The following is a 21,720-nucleotide window of genomic DNA, read 5'->3' as shown; positions in this document are numbered from 1 at the left end:
AAGACCGACCAGCACATTCACCATGCACATTAACTGAAAGGTGGACTAGGACAAGTATGGGAAAACTTCTGATGCAGGTAGGCAGGCAGTTTTCGAGAAAACAGAGAAGGATGCTAACCCCAGCCCAAACTCTCAATGACCACCTTCCCTATCTGTAACTACTTTATATCTATGGGATAAAAATAATAAGGAAATAACCACACCTACAAAACATTAAGTGAACTAACTGTGATTTCTGGAACTGAGGATTTATGAGTCTTGCTTGCAGCTGGGTCACAACACCCAGCATACTGGCTGGCACATAATAAATGCTCATTACACACTTTTTAGGAAACTGATGAGTGAAAAGCTGAAATGTACACAACCATTGTCACTGTCAGCTAACAAAACTTTTCTTCCTATTCCCCAAGGTGGAGCCAGCACAGTTAATCAACTCTGCTGACTCTAAGCTCTGCTCTCACCCTCCACCCTCCCCACAGGTGGGAGGGACAATATTTCCAGACTGGCCTTATGTGGTCAGAGCCATCCAGAAGCCACTCCACCATGCATATGTCTGTGCTGAGCCCCACCAGAGCCCTGGGCAGCATCTGTGGGCTCCTGCAGGTAGCCTCCCTGCTAAGTCTGGTTTTGCTGCTGCTCAAGGCAGCCCAGCTCTACCTGTGCAGACAGTGGCTGCTCAAAGCCCTTCAGCAGCTCCCCTCTCCTCCTCCCCACTGGCTGCTTGGGCACCAGCAGGAGGTAAAAGCAAGTGGGACAGAAGAGTGGGAAGGCAACGAAGACAAGGGATTGCCAAGCAGGGTCATGGTCAAAAAGTCTGTGGGACAAAGTCTTGTTGTGTGAGGAGCACATGGTCATGGGGGCCTCTTCATGGCAACCACAGAGAGACAGCCAAAGCCGGTTTGTATCATGCAAATGTGGTACTGACTTCCAGATTGTTTGCTGATTTGGAGAAACTGTGACTTGTATTGATGCAGTTCTCACTGTTCTGAGATAGAATTTGATGGAGGGCACCAATACACTTTCCTCCTGTGACTTTCCCATTACAATGAGGTCCTTAGATGACTTATAGACTCAGAAACAGAATAGTTATATAACAAATATATTTCATGCAGTCACATTTTCCTTGCTTTTATAATATTGCCTGAGATTTTCATATACTCAATATGTCTGTTATTGGCTAAGTTATAAATTGAATGCCAGATGTTCCATCCACACTGAAGCTAATCTTTCACACTACATGACAACTGACAAGGTGGGCAGTTAACCTATGGGCTCTGTTCCCAAGATACCTAGATTCACATCCCAGCTCTACCACATATTTCAAATGCCTTCTCTATCACACCTCCCCTGTAACTTGTGGATGATAATGATACTTGTAGCACACAAATGAGTTATTAAAATGTTGGTATTCTGCATGGCACAGATCAAGGGCCACCATTACACTCACTCTAATTGTATGAATTTAAAATAATGTTAATGCCTAAGAAGGACAACCATGTGGAAGGTACAACCTCTCTGCATTAAGTAGAATCCAATAGGGAGTATAGAAAGAAGGACTAATGTCTTTGGGATTCAAAAAATCCCAACTGCCCCACTTCCTTCCATGTCCTCCCACCAACACAGGCATGCCTGCCATTTCAGCAGAACCCACATCTGACTATTGCTTGTGTGGCCAAACCATTACCTGTCCATCTACACTCTTTGTATCTCCCTTTGGGGAAATTGCTTTGTGGTTGCAGTTCCAAGGATCAGCCAGGTGAGGACTACAGGGCAGCACAACCTGTGTGGAGTGGCTGAAGCGTGGGGGCCAGATGGACACTGGGTATTTGCCTACAGGTTTGTGACCACTGCCACCATGGGCACCATCCTCTCTACAAGAGTCTCTAGTGGCTCTGGCCACATATGCTTAGGGACACATGGGAGTCCCAACTGGTAGATAGGAGGGCAGACAGACTACTGGATGCTCAAATGTGCTAGAGAGAAGAATGGAAAGGCACAGCAAAGTGTAGCTCCTCTCAGTCCCCAAAGGGATCTAACGAGAGTGCCCAGCAGCAGAATTTTGGGGAAGCTTGCACGCCAAGCAATCAGAAAGACATGCTACTGTGCTGAAGGATTTTCTCCACACCTGCACCAACACTCAAACATAAGCTCCATGAGAGCAGAGACCTCCAGCAACTAGGATGATGATTGACACAAAGTGCTCAATACATAGTTGTGAAATAAGTGAATGACTGAATCCATCTACTCATCTACTCACTTGTGTATTTGCTCACCATTATGCAATAAATCTTTTGGGATGTCTTTGCAGTCCATCTGCTCTGAGATTTCTTTCCCCACAAAGGGTGGGCCCCTGAATACCCTATACAACCCCAGCCACAGTTCATTGTAGTAAGTAAACACCTTGGCCATATTACAATCCCATTTCCAGTAGGATTTCCTATGTCCCTCAGACACAACGTGTGGTAGAATGAAGCCAATCAGGAAGGATACAAGTGTTCTTTCCTCCACATGCCCTCAGCTCCATGAAGACAGGGACTGTTGTCTGTTTAGCTGTGACCATACTGCCATCTTCTAGAAAATTGTCGTGTAGACTCCAGTAAACACTTGGTAAGAGAATGAAAGCATGCATGTGCCGAGAGGAAGAATGAGAGACTCAGTCCTGGCCATTTTCCAGTTCTCAGTTCTGCCCCTTCTACACCCTGGCTGCCTCCTGCCCTAAGCTCTGTGAAACACCCTGGAGCCCTCAACCTTCTCTTTGTTTCTTTTCTCTTTCATACATTGCTCAAGATTATATCTGTCACTTGCAATAAGAATTTTAAAAAGACTCACTCTCCTACACGTGTTCGTTCATTCATTCTCGTACTTTTTTATTCTTATAAAAATAAACCACAATACCTAAAAGCCATGCTCTAAGAATACCGAGATTACAGATACTAAAGGTAAGTTTTCCAACACAGGGCCCAGCAATTAGAACACTGAGTTCAGATATGATAGTAGAGGCGCCCATGTTGCCTTGGGAACGCTTGGGTCAGCAGGCTTGGGTGTAAATTGGCCCACCTGGGCATAGCCTTCCAAGGTTTCCTCATTGTTCAGTGAAACGGGTGAATGTAATAATCCATCCCCACTCACAGGTGTGCATTGATCATCACACAATTATACTGCTTTTTTAGGGTGCTTAACAAATGGGGTGGCCAAAACAGCAAAATTAAGTGTCTCACAGTTCTGCAGACTACAAGTTCAAAACCAAGATGCCTGTAGGTTTGGCACCTTCTGAAGACTATGCAGGAACCATGTGTTCAAGGCCTCTCTCCTTGGCTAGTAAACCACAATCTTCTTCACATGTCTCTTCATATCATCTTCCCTCTGTGACTGACAGTTTCTCTGTCCACACTTCCCCCTTTTCATAAAGACAGTTATAGTGGATCAGGGCTCACTCTAATGACCACATTTTTCACTTAATTACTAATATAAAGACCCTATCTTGAAATAAAGTCACATTCTGATTTACTAGGGATTAAACTGTTCAACATGTGAATTTGAAAGGGACAAAATTCAACAAACAACTCAAACATAAGTCTGTGAAAAAGGCATGTGCATTATTCAGTCCATAAATGAACATTTATCAAACACGTACCTTGTGTAAGTGTCTAAGGGCAGTTTTGAGTGAGGGCTCAACCAGAACCCAGAATCTGACCTTAGATCATGTCTTGATGAAGAGCAAGAATCTAGATCACAACCTGGTTCATCAGAACCAGTTCCAAGCTCCTAATCACAGCTGATAGATCCAGAATTTTATCCCTGCAGCTGTTTTACCCTTCACCACCACTCCAACCTTTAGACCTAAAGAGAAATGTTTTATTGACATGTCTTTCCCTTGCTTATAGTTCCAGAATAACCGGGAGCTACAACAGCTTCAAAAAAGGGTAGATAAATTTCCATGTGCCTGTCCTCGCTGGCTGTGCGGGAGCAAGGTCACATTTCTGGTTTATGACCCTGACTGCAAGAAAGTAATCCTAGGAAGATCAGGTGAGGGTGAAACCTGAATTTCATCTGGAGCAGCTCTTTCCTCTCTGTTGTGAAGTTCCACTGGAGACTTTAGTTCTGCAAAAATTCTCTGGAGCCTCTACCAACCACTGTCGCACACCACAAGCCAGCTTAAGGTCAAGAATATCTGCTCTAACTGAATGCTTAAACAGCCTGCTGGGACAATATCTCTTCTATCTTCTTTATTTTTTGTTGTTTCCTTCTTTCCTTTCTTCCTTTGTAATTCCTTTCTTTCCTCCTTCCTTTCTTCCTTCCATCCTTCCTTTCTTCCTTTCCTCCTTTCTTTTTTAATCAGATTGAGATGATCTGTTATATAAAATCCCCAGATCTGACAAACAATTTCTATCAACCCTGACTTTGGTTTCCCACTTCTAATTGTTGCCTGTCCTGGAGACATGAAGCCCCCACAAACTGTAGGAAGACCACAGACTGCTGCATTTTCTGTGGCACTGGGGATAGTGCCTATATTTCTGGCTGATTGACCATCCTAATCCTGTGGACTTTCTGCTGCTGGGACACTGAGTCTGCCTTCCTGAGCTCATAGCAACTATTAGGACAGAGAGACTTGAAGATGGGAGGCAGGTGGGAGACAAACTGCCAGCTGATAATCTCAGGAAGACATGGCAGCCCATGGTCTGGACCACAGCTGCCTCCTGGGAGATCCCAGCCTTGTTGGAGCCCATCCAGTTTCCTATAATGCCTTTTTATTACCTTTCAGACCCAAAGACACAAGATGCGTACAGATTCCTGGGTCTGTGGATTGGTAAGTATGTCCAACCAGTACTGTGGGGTCCACCTGCCTTACCAAGAGCTGTATCTTTGGCTCACAGAGAACAACTGGTAACCAGCACCATATCACTACCATCATCAATGAATCAAGCCTTATTTCTCTTCTAATAAAACCTCACTGCTTCCAGGTCATGGTGAGAGTACCTCTGAAACTCAGCTTGTACCCATCACCTGCCAGTGCTCCCCAATGTTTTCACAGTGACATTTACTTACAACCTTCTACTACCAGCCCCCCTACTCTATCTCACCCTTTAACTCACAGCTGTCATAGTAATATTCCATGTAGCTTTCACTTTGGGAAATTCACATTCCTGAAATACAGTGGCCTTTCCTTCCTTTGCCCATGATGTACCTTCTTCTGACATCTCTAGTTCCTTCCAAATTGTCCCCTGTCATCCTTCTGATTCCATTTCTCCACCCCCACACATCTATCTGTGGCCAGAGTATGGTTTGCTCCTGTTGAATGGACAGACATGGTTCCACCACTGGTGGATGTTGACACCAGCTTTTCACTATGACATCCTCAATCCCTATGTGGCGATCATGGCCGACTCTGTCTGAGTGATGCTGGTAAGTCCATCCCTCTCTCATCTGCACACACCCACTCATGGCACAACTCACATGGTTCACTCTAGAATGTATGGAGCCTTGGGACATCCATCAGACAGAGCCAACCAGAATAAATCAGCCAATCAGAACTTACCATGTGAGAGAGCTTCCCAAAGTGGATGGGACAAGAGGTACCTAGGCACCAGATTGAATCCACATGACTTTGGTCACTGCCACGGAAAAGAATGGCCATGGAAGGAACCCGATTCACTCACCTCTCACTTCCTCATCTTCAGCACAGTGGACTGGAAGGACACTCCTTCCTCTTCACAATAAGACAAACTGCCACTAGCTCACCCAAGCAGTGAAAGCTTCAGTGACAGGGTGGACATCCCAGGATGACATTCAGGTGGACTCTGGCTTGGAGCACAGGTTTCAACATGAAATTGAGTCACTGTGAGGAAGGCGATGGAGATTACACCCTCATTCACAGAGCCAGGTCCTGCTATTGCATCACATGTTACCTGGTCTCTGATCTCAATAGCTATGCTCATTTCATGAAGGAAAAGATTTAAAGTCCCTGGTATCCCTTCCTCAGGAGCCCTAGTACTGGTCACTTAGGTGTCCTCTTGCCTTGACATATTTACTACCTAGAGCTAAAGGGCACCAGGTGTCCCTTGGGTCTAGCTTAAGCCCACACAAAATTCGCTCTTTGTCCCCTGAGAAACAATGTTTTCTGGGCTGCTTAAAGGTGATTACCATAACTTAATCTAAATTTCAAAAATATTTCAAGCCATTATGAGAATATGTCTTTAATTTCATAATCAAATGTTGCGAGAATATGGTTCTAACTTTATCATTGCTTGCATTACAGTCTAAATGTGCTATAATGCCTCTATTCTGAAAAGTGAGGGATACCAAACAGGTGTCTGGAGAGACAGAGACAAACTAGCTTTGTCAGATGAGGCCCTCTGGAGAAGCAGACTTGGATCAATGTCCCTGTCCCACTACAGGACAAATGCGAGGAGCAATCAGCCAGGACTCCCATCTGGAGATCTTTGAACACGTCTTCTTGATGACCCTGGACACCATCATGAAGTGGTGCTGTCCAGACACACAGGTCTGTGATGATCCTTCAAGTGCAGGGTTTTTATTTCTATCAACTGATATGGACTCAGTGGAGAGGCAGTTCAGGCAGGTATGATGCTCACCAGCTCAAAAAGCAAGAATCCGTCCAGAGCTACTGACCATGGACTAATTTCAGTCCAGACCAATGCCTGACTCAGCCCCATATCCCTGATACCTGACACAGGCTCATTCCTCGTTGTTCTTACCACTTTTTTTCTTTGTCGTTTTTTTAAAATTATATTATTGTTGTTCAATTACAGTTGTCTGCATTTTGCCCCTACCACTCCTCACCACCCCAGCCGAACCCACCTTTCTCCCTTGCTTCCACCCTCCCTTTTGGTTTGGTCCATGGGTCCTTTATAGTAGTTCCTGAAACGCTTTACCCCATTATACCCTTCCCCATCCCCTCTATTTACTGTTAGATTCTTCTTAATTTCTAGTCTCTGGTTATATTTCGCTTGCTTTTTTCTTTTGTTAATAATATTCCAGTTAAAGGTGAGATCATGTGGTATTTGTCCTTCACTGCCTGGCTTATTTCACTTAGTATAATGATATCCAGTTCCACCCATGCTGTTGCAAGGAGTAGGAGCTCCTTCTTTCTCTCTGATGCATAGTATTCCATTGTGTGAATGTACCATTTTTTTTTCAACCACTCATTTACTGATGGGCACTTCAGTTGCTTCCAGCACTTGGCTGTTGTAAATTGGGCTGCTATGAACATTGGGGTGCATAGGTTCTTTTGGATTGGTGTTTCAGGGTTCTTAGGATATAATCCCAGCAATGGAATTGCTGCATCAAAAGGCAGTTCCATTTTTAGTTTTCTGAAGAAATTCCATACTGTTTTCCACAGTGGCTGCACCAGTCTGCATTCCCACTAACAGTGCACTAGGGTTCCCTTTTCTTCTCATGCTCTCCAGCACTTGTTTGTTGATTTGTTGATGACGGCCATTCTGACCTGTGTGAAGTGGTATCTCATTGTGGTTTTAATTTGCATCTCTCTGATTGTTAGTGATGCTGAGCAACTTTTCATATGTCTCTGAGGCTTCTGTATGCCTTGCTTGGACAACTGTCTGTTCAAGTCTTTTGCCCTTTTTTAATGAGGTTTTTTGTCTTCCTGGAATGCAGTCATGTGAGTTCTTTATATATTCTGGAGATCAAACCCTTGTCCTAGGTATCATTGGCAGATATGTTTTCCCATATTGGTGGTTCTCTTTTCAGTTCTTTTTTCTTTAGCCATGTAGAAGATATTTAATTTGATGAGGTCCCATTTGTTTGTTCTTTCCTTTATGTCCCTTGCTTTATGGGACATATAAGTGAAGATGTTGCTGTGTGAAAAATTCTGAGATTTTCCTGCCTATGTTCTCCTCTAGGACTTTAATGGTGTCACGACTTATGTTTAAGTCTTTTATCCACCTTGAATTTATTTTTGTGTGTGGCATAAGTTGGTGATTGAGTTTCATTTTTGTGTGTGTATCTGTCCAGATCTCCCAACACCATTTGTTGAAGAGGCTATTTTTACTGCATTTTATGCTCCTTCCCCCTTTGTCAAATATTAATTGACTGCACAGACTTGTATTTATTGCTGGGCTCTCTGTTCTGTTCCATTGGTCTATGTGTCTGTTCTTATGCCAGCACCAGGCTGCTTTGATTTCAGTGGCCTTGAAATATACTTTGATGTCAGGAATTGTGATCCCTCCTACTTTACACTTCTCAAAATTGCTGCAGCTGTTCAGGGTTGTTTATGGTTCCATATAAATTTCTGAAATGTTTGTTCTGTATCTGTGAAATATGTCATTGGTACTTTAACAGGGATTGCACTGAATCTATACATTGCTTTGGGCAGTATGGCCATTTTGATGATGTTAATTCTTCTAGTCTATGAGCATGGTACATGCTTCCATTTGTTTGTGTCTTCCTCAGTTTCTTTCTTCAGTGTTGTGTAGTTTTCTAAGTAAAGTTCTTTTACCTCTTTGGTTAGGTTTATTCTTAGGTACTTTATTTTTCTTGCTGCTATATCAAATGGGATTTATTTCCTGGCTTCTGTTTCTGATATTTCCTTGTTGACGTACAAAAATGCCTTTGATTTCTGAAGATTGACTTTGTATCCCGCCATTTTACTAATATCACTTATTACATCAAGTAGTTTTTTGGCGGAGTCTATAGGATTTTCTATGTACACTATCATACCTTCTGCAAACAATGACAGTTTGCTTGCTTCTTTCCAATTTGGATGTCTTTCATTTTTCTTGTCAGATTTCTGTGGCTAGGACTTCCAATACTATGTTGAATAGGAGTGGTGAAAGTGGACATCCTTGTCTTGTTCCTGATCTTAGTGGGAAATATCTATGTTTTTGCCCATTGAGTTTGATGTTGGCTGTATTCTCTCATATAAGGCCTTTATTAAATTGAGGAATGCCCACTCTATCCCCACTTCACTAAGTGTTTTTAACATAAATGGGTGATGTACCTTAGCAAATGCTTTTTCTACATTGACTGATATGATCATGTGATTTTTGTCCTTCATTTTGTATGTGTGATGTATTACATTAATTGGTTGGTGAATATTGTATCATCCTTGCATCCCTGGGATGAATCCCACTTGATCATGGTGTGTGATCTCTACAACGTATTGCTGGATGCAGTTCACCAATATGTTGTTGAGGATATTAGTGTCTATGTTCATCAGCGATATTCGCCTGAAGTTTTCTTTCTTTGTTATATCTTTATCTGGTTTGGGGGTTAGGATGATGGCTTCATAAAAAGAACTTGGGAGTCTTCCATCTTCTTGCATTTTTTTGGATTAATCTGTGATGGATACGGGTTAGCTCTTCCTTACATTCTTTGTAAAATTCTCCTGTGAAACTGTCCTGTCCAGTACTTTTCTGTGTTGGAAGCTTTTTGATAACTGCTTCAATTTCATCAGCTGTTCTTGGTCTGTTCAGGCTTTCTGCTTCTTCTTCATTCAGTTTTGGAAGATTATATTTTGCTAGAAATGAGTCCATTTCACCTAGGTTTTCAATTTCTTGACATATAGTTTTTCATAGTAATTTCTTACAATCCTAAGTATTTCTGTTGTATCACTTGTAATCTCTCCTCTTTCATTTCTGATTGTGTTTATTTGGATCCTCTCTCTTTTTTCTTGATGAGTCTGCTTAATGACGTGTCAATTTTGTTTATCTTTTCATAGAACCAGCTCTTGGATTTATTGATCCTTAGACATGTGCTTTTTGTCTCTATGTCATTTAATTTTGTTCCAATCTTGGTTATTTCCTTCCTTCTACTTGCTCTGGGATGTCTTTGTTGTTGTTGTTCCTCGATTTCTTGTATGCATAGGGTTAGATCGTTTATTTGAAATGTTCTGTCTTTTTTTTGGGTAGGCCTGTATCACTATGAAGTTCCCTCTCAGGATTGCCTTTGCTATGTCCTATAAGTTTTGGATTATTGTGAGTTCATTTTCATTGGTTTCCAGAAACTTTTTGATCTCTTCCTTGATCTCATTCTTGACCCATTCATTGTTTAATACCATGCTATTCTATCTCCATGAGTTCAAGTATTTTGGGTTTTGTTCCTTGAGGTGGTTTCTAATTTCAGTCCCTTGTGGTTGGAGAAAATCCTTGATATGATTTCAATTTTGTTGAACGTGTTGGGGCTTGTTTTGTGTTCTATCATGTGGTCTATCTTTGAAAATATTCCATGTGCATTTTAAAAAATGTGTATTTTACTTCATTGGGATGAAAGGATATAGATAGATAGATAGATAGATAGATAGATAGATATAGATATAGATATAGATATAGATATAGATATAGATATCAGTTAAGTCCCTTTGATCTAGGGCATTGTTCAATGTCACAGTATGTTTGTTGATATCATGTTTGGGATATCTGTCTGTTTTTGACAGTAGGGCATTCAAACCCCCTGCTATAATTGTGTTGTTGTCAATATCTTTCTTAAAGTCCTCCAAGATTTTCTTTATATATTTGGGTGCTCCTATGCTGGGTGCATATATATTTACAATGTTTATATCTTCTTGATGGATTCTGCCCTTGAGTGTTATGAAGTGACCTTCTAGGTCTTTTTTAATGGCTCTTTTTTTGAAGTCCATTTTCTCCTATATGAGTATTGCTACTCCAGCCTTTTTTCCCTGTCCATTTGCTTGGAATATCTGTTTCCAGCCCTCACTTCAGGCTATGTATGTCCTATGTTCTGAGGTGTATCTCTTGTAGGCAGCATATGTGTGGATCATGATTTTTTATCCATTCAGCTATTCTATGTCCTTTGATTGGGACATTTATTCCATTTTGTTTAAGGGTATTATTGACAGGTACTTACTCATTGCCATTTTTTGAACCTGTGTTCCTCTCTTTGTCACTGCTTTTTTCCTCTTCTTCAAGCAGACCCCATAGCATCTCTTGTAGAGGTGGTTTGGAGGAGGTACATTCTTTGAGGCTTCTTTTGTGCAGGAAGCTCATTATTTGGCCTTCCATTTTAATTGAGAGCCTTTCTGGGAAAAGCAGTCTCAGCTGCAAGCCCTTGGTTTTCATTACTTGGAATATTTCTTGCCATTTTCTTCTGGCTTGGAGGCTTCCATTGAGAAGTCAGCTGCTAGTAATATCAGAGCTCCCTTGTATGTTACTTCCTATTTTTCCCTTGCTGCTTTTAAGATTCTCTCTTTGTCTTTGAATTTTGCCATTTTAATCATGATGTGTCTTCCACTTCACACCAGGCAGAATGGCCATCATCAACAAAGCAACAAACAACAAGTGTTGGAGAGGATGTGGAGAAAGGGGGACCCTGGTGCACTGTTTGTGGGACTGCAGACTGGTACAACTACTATGGACAACAGTATGGAACTTCCTCAGAAAACTAAAAATGGATCTGCCTTTTGACCCAGCAATTCGACTGCTGGGACTGTATCCTAAGAACCCTGAAACACTAATCCAAAAGAACCTTTGCACCCTCGTGTTCATAGCAACACAATTTACAATAGCTAAGTGCTGGAAGCAACCTAGGTGCCCATCAATAAATGAATGGATCAAAAAACTATGGTACATTTACACAATGGAATTCTATACAGCAGAAAGAAAGAAAGAAAGAAAGAAAGAAAGAAAGAAAGAAAGAAAGAAAGAAAGAAAGAAAGAAAGAAAGAAAGAAAGAAAGAAAGAGAGAGAGAGAAAGAAAGACGTAGCTCCTACCCTTTGCAACAGCATGGATGGAGCTGAAAAGCATTACACTAAGCAAAACAAGCTAGGCAGTGAAAGACAAATACCATATGATCTCACCTTTAACAGGAACCCAAACAACAAAACAAAGAAACAAGGAAAATCACAGAACAGGCTGGACAGAGGACAGGCTGACAGTGACCAGAGGAGAGAAGGGAGGGAATTTCAGGGGAAAAGGGGAAGGGAACAGGAACAAGTATAAAAGACACATGGACAAAAACTGGGGTGGGGGGGTGGAAATAGGAGGGAGGTGGGGAGGGATGGGTGGGTGGACTGGAATGGGAGTAAAGCACAGAAAACTGTACTTGAACAATGATTAAAATAAAATTTAAAAAAGTTATGATGTGTCTTGAAGTGGGCCTCTCTGGATTCGTCTTGACTGGGACTTCCTCTGTTTCTTGATTTTTGTGACTTTTTCTCTCATCAAATCAGGAAAGTTTGCCAGCATCACTTTTTCAAACAGGTTTTCTATCCCTTGCTCTTCTTCTCCTTCTGGTATCCCTATTTATGGATATTATTACCTTTCATGTTGTCCTGCATTTCCCTTAACCGCTCCTCATTCTTTCTGTGTCCCACTTCCTTTCTTTGCTCTTTCTGGGTGCATTTTTCTACCTTGTCCCCCAGCTTGCTGATCTGATCCTCTCCTTCATCAAGCTTGCTTTTGATTCCTTCTACTGTGTTCTTCAGGTCAGAAATTGTATTCTTCATTTCCTCTTGGCCCTTGTTAATAGCTTCTATTTCCTTTTTCATGTTGATATAGTTTTCATTTCGTTCATTGTAGTTTCCCTGTAGTTTTTGGTAATTCTCTGTGAGCTCATTGAGCATCCTGATAACCATTGCTTTGAACTCAATATCTGATAGTTTAGTTGCCTCTATTTCATTTAGCCTTTTTTCTGAGGCTTCTGCTTTTCCTTTCATTTTGGCATTGTTTCTTTGTTTTCCCATTGTTTGTGAGACTCTCCTTGTTAGCCTCTGCTTCTTAAATTGATCTGTTCTGACTCCCTGGGTTTATGGTGTGAACTTCTTTGGTAGAACACCTGTGAGATTCAATGGTGCAGTCTCCTTGATCTCCTGAGCTTCCTGCTCTTCGACTGTTGTTTATGTTGACTCTCTTTATATCTTTGGGTTTTGATTGTTACTGGGTCTTTGGTGGGTTCTTCCCTCCAGCTGGTGAACTGAAGGTCACTCCATCTACCACTTCTTGTATTCTGTTGTGGAGGTGTGGACAAGTTCTGCTGAAACTGGTTCTTCTGTGTGTGTGTGAGGTTTTGAAGCTTCTCTCTTCCTCTTATTCAATTGTTTGTTATGGGTAAATTCTCTACCATTCAGTTGTATTTCCAGATCAGTCCTGGGTTGACGTTAGTGTGTGATCCACTCCCTCCTCCATTTTCTTTCACTGTTGTCTGTTGGTGGTTTCTTTGTTGGTGTGTTTCCTCTTCCAGCAGGTATCCTGGGGTACACAGCTCCAACCTACTCTTTTTTGTGATCAATTGGAGGGGGAAGGTGAAATGGTTGAAGACAGCGGGAGTGTATTGTATGGTATTTAAAGTACCAACTCATAGAGAAAAGATAGGGGATCATTTGGATACGTATAGTGTTAACTGTGAAATTCCTCCCTATTAACCACTTTTTAGAAAGGGTAGGAAAAAAGATCAGATTCTTTTTTTAAAAAAATCATTGTTCAAATACAGTTTTCTCCTTTTTACTCCCAATCCAGTGCCCTCTCCCAGCACTCCCTACTTCCCTCCCATTACCACCCTCCCCTTAGTATGACCATGTGTCCTTTAAGTTTGTTCCCCTGAACCCTTCCCACTGTCCCCTGAAATTCCCTCTACTCTCTTCTATGGGCACTGTCAGCCTGGCCTGTATTTCAGTGTCTTTGGTTATATTTCGCTTCTTTCTTTGTTTTGTCATTTAGGTTCCTGTTAAAGGTGAGATCATATGGTATTTGTCTTTCACTGCCTGGCTTGTTTTGCTTAGCATAATGTTTTCCAGCTCCATCCACGCTGTTGCAAAGGGTAGGAGCTCCTTCTTTCTTTCTGCTGCATAGAATTCCATTGTGTAAATGTACCATAGTTTTTTGATCCATTCATTTACTGATGGGCATCTAGATTGCTTCCAGCATCTAGCTATTGTAAATTGTGCTGCTATGAACATTGGGATGCATAGGTTCTTTTGAATTGGTGTTTTAGTATTCTTAGGATAGAGTCCCAGCAGTGGAATCGCAGGGTCAAAAGGCAGATCCATTTTTAGTTTTCTAAGGAAGTTCCATACTGCTTTCCATAGTGGTTGTAACAGTCTGCAGTACTACCAGCAGTGCACTAGGGATCTCTTTTCTCCACAGCCTCTCCAACACTTGTTGTTTGTTGCTTTGTTTATAATGGCCATTCTGTCTGGTGTGAAGTGGTATCTCATCGTGGTTTCAATTTGCACCTCCCTGATAGCTAGCGATATTGAACATTGTTTCATGTGTCTTTGGATTTTCTGTATGTCCTTGGAGAAGTGTCTGTTCAAGTCCTTTGCCCACTTTTTACTTGTATTCTTTGTCTTCTTAGAGTGCAATCTTGTAAGTTCTTTATATATTTTAGAGATTAAACACTTGTCTGAGATATCATTGGCAAATATGTTTTCCCATACAGTTGGTTCTCTTTTAATTTTGATACTGTTTTCTTTAGTTGTGCAGAAGCTTATAATTTTGATGATGTCCCATTTGTTTATTCTTTCTTATATGTCCCTTGCTCTAGGAGACAAGTCAGTAAAAAAGGTTCTCAGTGAAATATATGAGATTTTCCTACCTACGTTCTCCTCTAGGACTTTAATGGTGTCATGTTTTATATTTAAGTATTTTATCCACCTTGAATTTATTTTTGTATATGGTGTAAGTTGGTGCTCAAGTTTCATTTTTTTGCACGTGGCTGTCCACTTCTCCCAACACCATTTGTTGAAGAGGCTATTTTTACTCCATTTTGTGTTGCTGCCTCCCTTGTCAAATATTAATTGACTGTAGAGACTTGGGTTTATTTCTGGGCTCTCTGTTCTGTTCCATTGGTCTATGTGCCTGTTTTTATGCCAGTACCAGGCTGTTTTGATTACAGTGGCCTTGTAGTATAGTTTAGTATCAGGTATTGTGATCCCTCCTACTTTTCTCTTTTTTCTCAAAATTCCAGCAGCTATTCAGGGTCATTTGTGGTTCCATATAAATTTTTGAAGTGTTTGTTCTATGTCTGTGAAATAAGCTATTGCTACTTTAATAGGTATTGCATTGAATGTGTAAATTGCTTTGGGTAGTAGGGACATTTTGATGATATTAATTCTTCCAATCCATGAACATGGTATATGTTTCCATTTCTTTGTGTCTTCCTTGATTTCTGTCCTCAGGGTTATGTAGTTTTCTGAATACAGGTCTTTTACCTCCTAGGTTAGGTTTATTCCTAGGTATTTTATTTTTCTTTTTGCTATTTCAAATGGGATTTTTTTTCTTAATATCTGCTTCTGCTGTTTCATTGTTGGTGTACAGAAATGCCTTTGATTTCTGGATATTGACTTTGTATCCCACTGTTTTGCCAAATTCATTTATTAGGTCCAACAGTTTTTTGGTAGAGTCTATAGTATTTTCTGTGTACACTATTATGTCATCTGCAAACAGTGACAGTTTTGTTTCCTCTTTTCCAATTTGGATGCCTTTTATTTTTTTTCTTGTCTGATTGCTGTGGCTAAGACTTCCAATACTATATTGAACAGAAGTGGTGAAAGTGGACAGCCTTGTCTTGTTCCTGATCTTAGTGGAAAAGATTTTAATTTTTGCCCATTGAGTATGATGCTGGCTGTAGGTCTCTTATATATGGCCTTTATTATGTTGAGGAATGCTCCCTCTATTCCCATTTTGCTGAGTGTTTTTATCATAGATGGATGCTATAACTTATCAAATGCTTTTTATCCATCTATTGATATGATCATGTGGATTTTGTCTTTGCTTTTGTTTATGTGATATAGTACATTTACTAATTTGCAAACATTGTACCATCCTTGCATCCCTGGAATGAGTCCCACTTGGTCATGGTGTATGATCTTTTTAATGTACTGTTAGATGTGATTTGACAATATTTTGTCGAGGATTTTAGTGTCAATGTTCATCAGCGATATTGGCCTGAAGTTTTCTTTCTTTGTTGTGTCTTTATTTGGTTTTGGAATTAGGATAATGTTGGCCTCATAAAAAGAGTTTGGGAGACTCCCATCTTTTTGGATTTTTTGGAATAGTCTGTGAAGGATAGGGGTTAGCTCTTCCTTAAATGCTTTGTAGAATTCTCCTGTGAAACCATCTGGTCCAGCTTTTGTGTGTTGGGAGTTTTTTGATTACTGCTTCAATTTCTTTTGCTGTTATTGGTCTGTTCAGGCTTTTTGCTTCTTCTTCATTGAGTTTTGGAAGGTTATATTTTTCTAGAAATTTGTCCATTTCATCTAGGTTTTCAAATTTCTTGGCATACAGCTCTTTGTAGTAATTTGTTACAATCTTTTGTATTTCTGTGGTATCTGTTGTAATCTCTCCTCTTTCATTTCTGATTGTGTTTATTTGGGTTTTCTCTCTTTTTTTCTCGATGAGTCTGCTTAAAGGCTTGTCAATTTTGTTTATCTTTTCAAAGAACCAGCTCTTGGATTCATTGATCCTTAGAATTGTGCTTTTAGTCTCCATGTCATTTAATTCTGCTCTGATCTTGGTTATTTCCTCCCTTCTGCTTGCTCTGGGCTGCCTTTGTTGTTGTTCCTCGAGTTCATGTAGATGTAGGGGTAGGTTGTTTGTTTGGAATGTTTCTAACTTTTTTACGTGGGCCTGTATTGCTATGGACTTCCCTCTCAGGACTGCCTTGGCTGTGTCCCATAAGTTTTGGGTTGTTGTGAGTTCGTTTCATTTGTTTCCAGAAACCTTTTGATTTCTTTTCTAATGTCATTGTTGACCCATTCCTTGTTTAATAGCATGCTATTTAATCTCCATGATTTTGAGTGTTTTGGGTGTTTTTCCTTTGGGTTGGTTTCTAGTTTCAGTCCCTTGTGATCTGAGAAAATGTTTGGTATGATTTCAATTTTCTTGAAATTCTTGAGGCTTGTTTTGTGTCCTATCACGTGGTCTATCTTTGAAAGTGTTCCATGTACATTTGAAAAGAATGTGTATTTAGCTTCTTTGGGATGGAGGGCTCTGTATATATCAGTTAAGTCCATTTCATCCAGGGTATTGTTCAATGCCACAATATCTTTATTGATATTTTGTTTGGAAGATCTGTCCATTTTTGATAGTGGGATGTTAAAATCCCCCACAATAATTGTGTTGCTGTCCATATCTTTCTTGAAGTCCTCTAAGATTTTCTTTATGTATTTGGGTGCTCCTATGTTGGGTGCATATATATTTACAATATTTATGTCTTCTTGGTGGATTCTTCCCTTGAGTATTATGAAGTGACCTTCTGGGTCTCTCTTTATGGACCTTTTTTGGAAGTCTATTTTATCTGATATGAGTATTGCTACCCTGCCTTTTTTTTCCTGTCCATTTGCTTGGAAAATTTGTTTCCAGCCCTTCACTTTCAGCCTGTGCAGGTCTTTTATCCTGAGGTGGGTCTCTTGTAGGCAGCATATGTGTGGGTCATTTTTTCTTATCCATTCAGCTATTCTATGTCTCTTGATTGGAGCATTTAATCCATTTACGTTTAAGGTTATTATTTATAGGTACTTATTCATTGCCTTTTATGTAGGTGTGTTTCCCTCTCTCTCTCTCTCTCTCTCTCTCTCTCTCTCTCTCTCTCTCTCTCTCCCTTCCTTTCCTTAAAGCAGTCCCTTTAGCATCTCTTGCAGAGCTGGTTTGGTGGAGGTGTATTCTTTCAGACTTCTTTTGTCTGGGAAGCTTCTTATTTGGCCTTCTATCTTGATTGAGAGCCTTGCTGGGTAAAGTAGCCTTGGTCGCAGACCTGTGATTCTCATTACTTGGAATATTTCCTGCCATTCTCTTCTGGCTTGGAGCGTTCCCACTGAGAAGTCAGCTGTTAGACTTATCGGGGCTCCCTTGTATGTTACTTCCTGTTTTTCCTTTGCTGCCTTTAATATTCTCTCTTTGTCTTGAAATTTTGCCATTTTAATTATGATGTGTCTTGAGGTGGGCCTCTTTGGGTTCCTCTTGATTGGGGCTCCCTGTGTTTCCTGGATTTGTGTGAATTTGTCTCTCATCACATTAGGGAAGTTTTCCATCATTACTTTTTCAAATAGGTTTTCTATCTCTTGTTTTTCTTCTCCTTCTGGTATTCCCATTATATGGGTATCATTGGTGCATATTGTCTTGCATTTCTCTTAGTCCTTCTCCATTCTTTTCTTGCTCTTTCTGGGTGTTCTTTTCTACTTTGTCCTCCAATTCGCTAATCCAGTCTTCTGCTTCATCAATCCCGCTTTTCATTCTTTCTACTGTGTCTTTCAGTTCAGAAATTGTATTCTTCATTTCCTCTTAGCCCTTGTTGATAGTTCCTATTTCCTTTTTCATCTTGATATAGTTTGCAGTGAGATCATTGTAGCTTCCCTATAGTTTCTGGTAGCTCATTGTGAGTTCATTGAGCTTCCTGATAATCATCGCTTTGAACTCAATATCTGATAGTTGAGTTGCCTCTATTTCATTTAGCATTCTTTCTGAGGCTTCCTCCTTTCCCTTCATTTGGGGATTGTTTCTTTGTCTTCTCATTATTCCTGAGACTCTTCTTGTTAGCCTCTGTTTCTTAAATTGATCTGTTCTAGTTCCCTGTGATTATGGTGTGAACTTCTGTGGTAGAATACCTGTGAGATTCAGTGGTGCAGTCTTTTTCGTGTGTCCTGGTGTTCACAGCTTCCCCCTACTCTTTTTTGTGATCAGTTGGAGGAGTAAGGCAAAATAATTTAAGAGAGCCAGACAGTACTCTGTCATATTTACAATAGCAGCCAGTAGAGAAGAGATGGGATATCCTTTGGCTACTTATAGTGTTAACTGTGATCTTCCACCCCACTAGCCATGATTTAGAAAGGATGGAAAGAATATAAGACTCTTATTGGGGATGAAAAGATTGTTAGTTGGATCTAGAATGCTCTGAAGCTATGGGAGGTCAGATTCTGGGGTAGGGTGGGAATAAAGGTTAGTAAATAGGAGTAGTGTGTTAAAAAATAAAGACAACCCCCACAATAATATAGTTCAGGAAATTGCGAAGTGGGCTGGGATCAGGGAGGGGTGTTGAGTAGTATTTACAATTGTATGACCTAGGTCTTATTTCCAGTAATATTAAAGCAATAATCATGTGGCAGAATCTATGAAATCCAAATAACAAGAATAAGGAGTATATAACTTTGAGGGGCGTACTAATGGAACACAAATGAAGGACAGTAAATTATCAACACACTGTGACTCAGATACCAGGGGGGACCTATCAAATGACAGTATAACCAGCCAAGCAAAAAAGATTATACAGAAAGAAGAACACCAAAATACTATTAAAATAAAAAATGTTGGAAAAGTGAGAAAAAATAATACAAATTTGCAGTAACTTGCAAGCTCAAAAAAGGGGGGGGGGAGCAGAAGACAGAATGCAGGAGAGATAAATTTGGAGTGGAAGAAATAACACTAGGATGGAAGGAAGAGAAACATAAGGAATTGAGAGATATAAAAGTAATAAGAGTTAAAAAATAAAAAGTTACTTAAAAAACAAGATAAAATCAAACAATCAAACAACAACAGCCCCCCAAAAAACAAAAATGAAAACAAACAAACAAACAAACAAACCCTCTTGTTGGTTTCTAACTGGCCAGACCAATTTCTGGTCTTGCTTCAGCAGGCTGAGGGGTCCTTGGATTGCTTATCACTCATCCCAGTCAAAACTCAGTCAGTCTCTCGGGTACTGTCCCCAGGGCCAGCAGGGCGCTCTCCCCAGAGCCAATCCTTTGTCCCCCTGCAGGACCCTGTATGCAGATATGGGTATTCCCGAGCACTCTCTCCGGAGCTCACTGCCACAGTCTCCTGAGCTCTGCTCCCCCCAACCCCCCCCCCCCACCCCCTGCAGAGCTCCTACGTCTTTTCCAGGTTCATGATGCAAGCTCCGGGGATCACAAAGAGATGCACCCTTCCCCCAAATTTCACCTTGGCGGGCTCTGTGTTCTCAGGAAGCACTCGAGCTCCAGTCTTTTCTGGATTCACAGTGCAAGCTCTGGGGATAGCAAAGGGGTGCATACTTCCACCAATTTCCCTTTTTGGACTCTGGGAACCCCCAAAGCGCCGCATCCCTTCCAGGTTCACAGAGAGTTGGAGATCCCAAAGGGGCACCTGCTCCCCCGAGTTCACCAACGCAAGCTCCAGAAACCCGCGAACCCCCTCGCCCTTTCCTTATTCAGGGCTGCGAGGTATGGATTTTCCACAGATCCACACTCCCACCGGGCTGGGGGCTCAGGCACACATCCAGGCTGCCCCTAGATGCACAGAATAGTGACACTCACCCCTCCCAGGGCTATGCGCGGGTGCCTGCAGCCCCTGTGTGATTGTCTCCCAGTCCAACTCCCCTCTCCATGCCTTCAAGCAACAAGGCCTCTCCTGGTGTTGCTCAATCCCCATTGTCCAAGGAGGGAGCAGCGGTTCCGCTCTCCCGGGTGCCCTGAGGCAGACCTGGGAGCACTGAGCCTGGGGGGCTGCAACCCCCCTGGTCCTTGTGCTGATCCCTGGGTTCCTGTTGTCTTGAAGCAGTCTCCTTACCCTCTGGTTTTTCAATGTCCGCTGTAATTCTTGATATCCTGCTTTCATAAAGCTTTCAGTAACCCAGGCCCTTTGCTCTGTGCCTCCGCCAATCCGTAAGTTTCTCTCCCCGGCACAGAGAAAGGGGATCACAATCCCTCCAACAAAGCCACCATCTTGGACCCCCCTCCTAAATACCCTTTCTTAATTGTTAATTAAAGATTCCTTTCTTTCCCACCAAACTCCGTCAGAAGTTTTGCATAGGCAGTGAGCAGAAGGACCCACCCCATGGGTTGGGTAACAACACCACACTGTACCACACTCATGCACCAGAGCTTAGGATCAGAGGAGACAGCAGGGTGTGCTAGAGAGCTGGAAGCATGAAGTGGACTCATCTCTGGTGCTCTCAGGTCCCCAACCTCTGTCCTCCCCTCCCACATGGAGCCTCCCCTTTCCCTCAGGATCCAGAGCTGTCAGCTCTGTTTCTCAGCAACACAAGCCCTGAGACAGAGTCCATACTACCTATGGAGCCTTGGTCAAAAGGGCCCAGAATCTGGAGCTCCCTCAGGCTCCTCCCTGATGCACATCTTGGCAGGTTCCTTCCCTCAATTTTGAAGAGGGATAATGGCCTCCTCCAATCCTGCCTCACAGGCCTCCTGACAATCCAAAAAGGAGGCTTGGGCACAACCCATGGACCAAAGTTAGTTATGATGACTGGACTCAGTTCCCAGGTAAGAGCTGTTGAACCGATTTCTTCACTTGTGCAGAGAGGTCTGTCCAGGCCCAGGATATAGGGGAATGTTGGTGGCATGGTGAACACTCTGACTAAGGTTTCCAAATCCCACACTTAGGTGGGCAGTGAGTTCTAGGTCTTAACAGGACTTTGTAGGAGTGAGCAGGGGCCCAGGGCCAAGCTTCCAAGGCTGTGGAATCAATAGGAAGAAGGATGTGTCTGCAGGTGGTTCCTCCTCAGAGCAACATAGAAATGCCCCCACGCTCCAGGGCTGGAATTCTCTCTTGCTCCTCCCTCGGTGTCAGGTGCTCTCACCCCATGCCTGTCTCGTTCTCAGATTGCAGCTCACTAATGGCCTTAGACCATTGTTGAGAACTACTCTGTGTGGTTGCTGAGACTGTAGCCATGCGAGGGCAAGCCCTGAAAGAGGCTAGTTTCTCCCTGGAAAACCAGGTAAAAACACAGGGGCAGACATCACACAACTCTAACACCAAGGGTTCCCATTTGTTTAGACCTGATAAATACATTGTATCCTTTGA

At 41.8% G+C, this 21,720-nt stretch overlaps 1 protein-coding gene across 1 annotated transcript in view; it reads left to right on the top strand.

Annotated features, from left to right (window-relative positions):
- The first annotated feature begins 543 nt into the window (after window positions 1-543).
- Window positions 544-21,720, top strand: part of LOC114496231 (cytochrome P450 4A6-like) — a 99,776-nt gene continuing 78,599 nt past the window's right edge. Inside the window, 6 exon segments of the mRNA XM_028511510.2 lie at window positions 544-738; window positions 3,885-4,026; window positions 4,763-4,807; window positions 5,276-5,403; window positions 6,396-6,408; window positions 6,411-6,483. Of these exon segments, the coding sequence (XP_028367311.1) occupies window positions 544-738; window positions 3,885-4,026; window positions 4,763-4,807; window positions 5,276-5,403; window positions 6,396-6,408; window positions 6,411-6,483 (596 nt within the window).

This window comes from Phyllostomus discolor, chromosome 5 (assembly GCF_004126475.2).
Source record: "Phyllostomus discolor isolate MPI-MPIP mPhyDis1 chromosome 5, mPhyDis1.pri.v3, whole genome shotgun sequence".
Classification (NCBI taxonomy): domain Eukaryota; kingdom Metazoa; phylum Chordata; class Mammalia; order Chiroptera; family Phyllostomidae; genus Phyllostomus; species Phyllostomus discolor.
The sequence above is the reverse complement of the archived record's forward strand: the minus strand, read 5'-3'. Positions and strand labels throughout refer to the sequence as shown.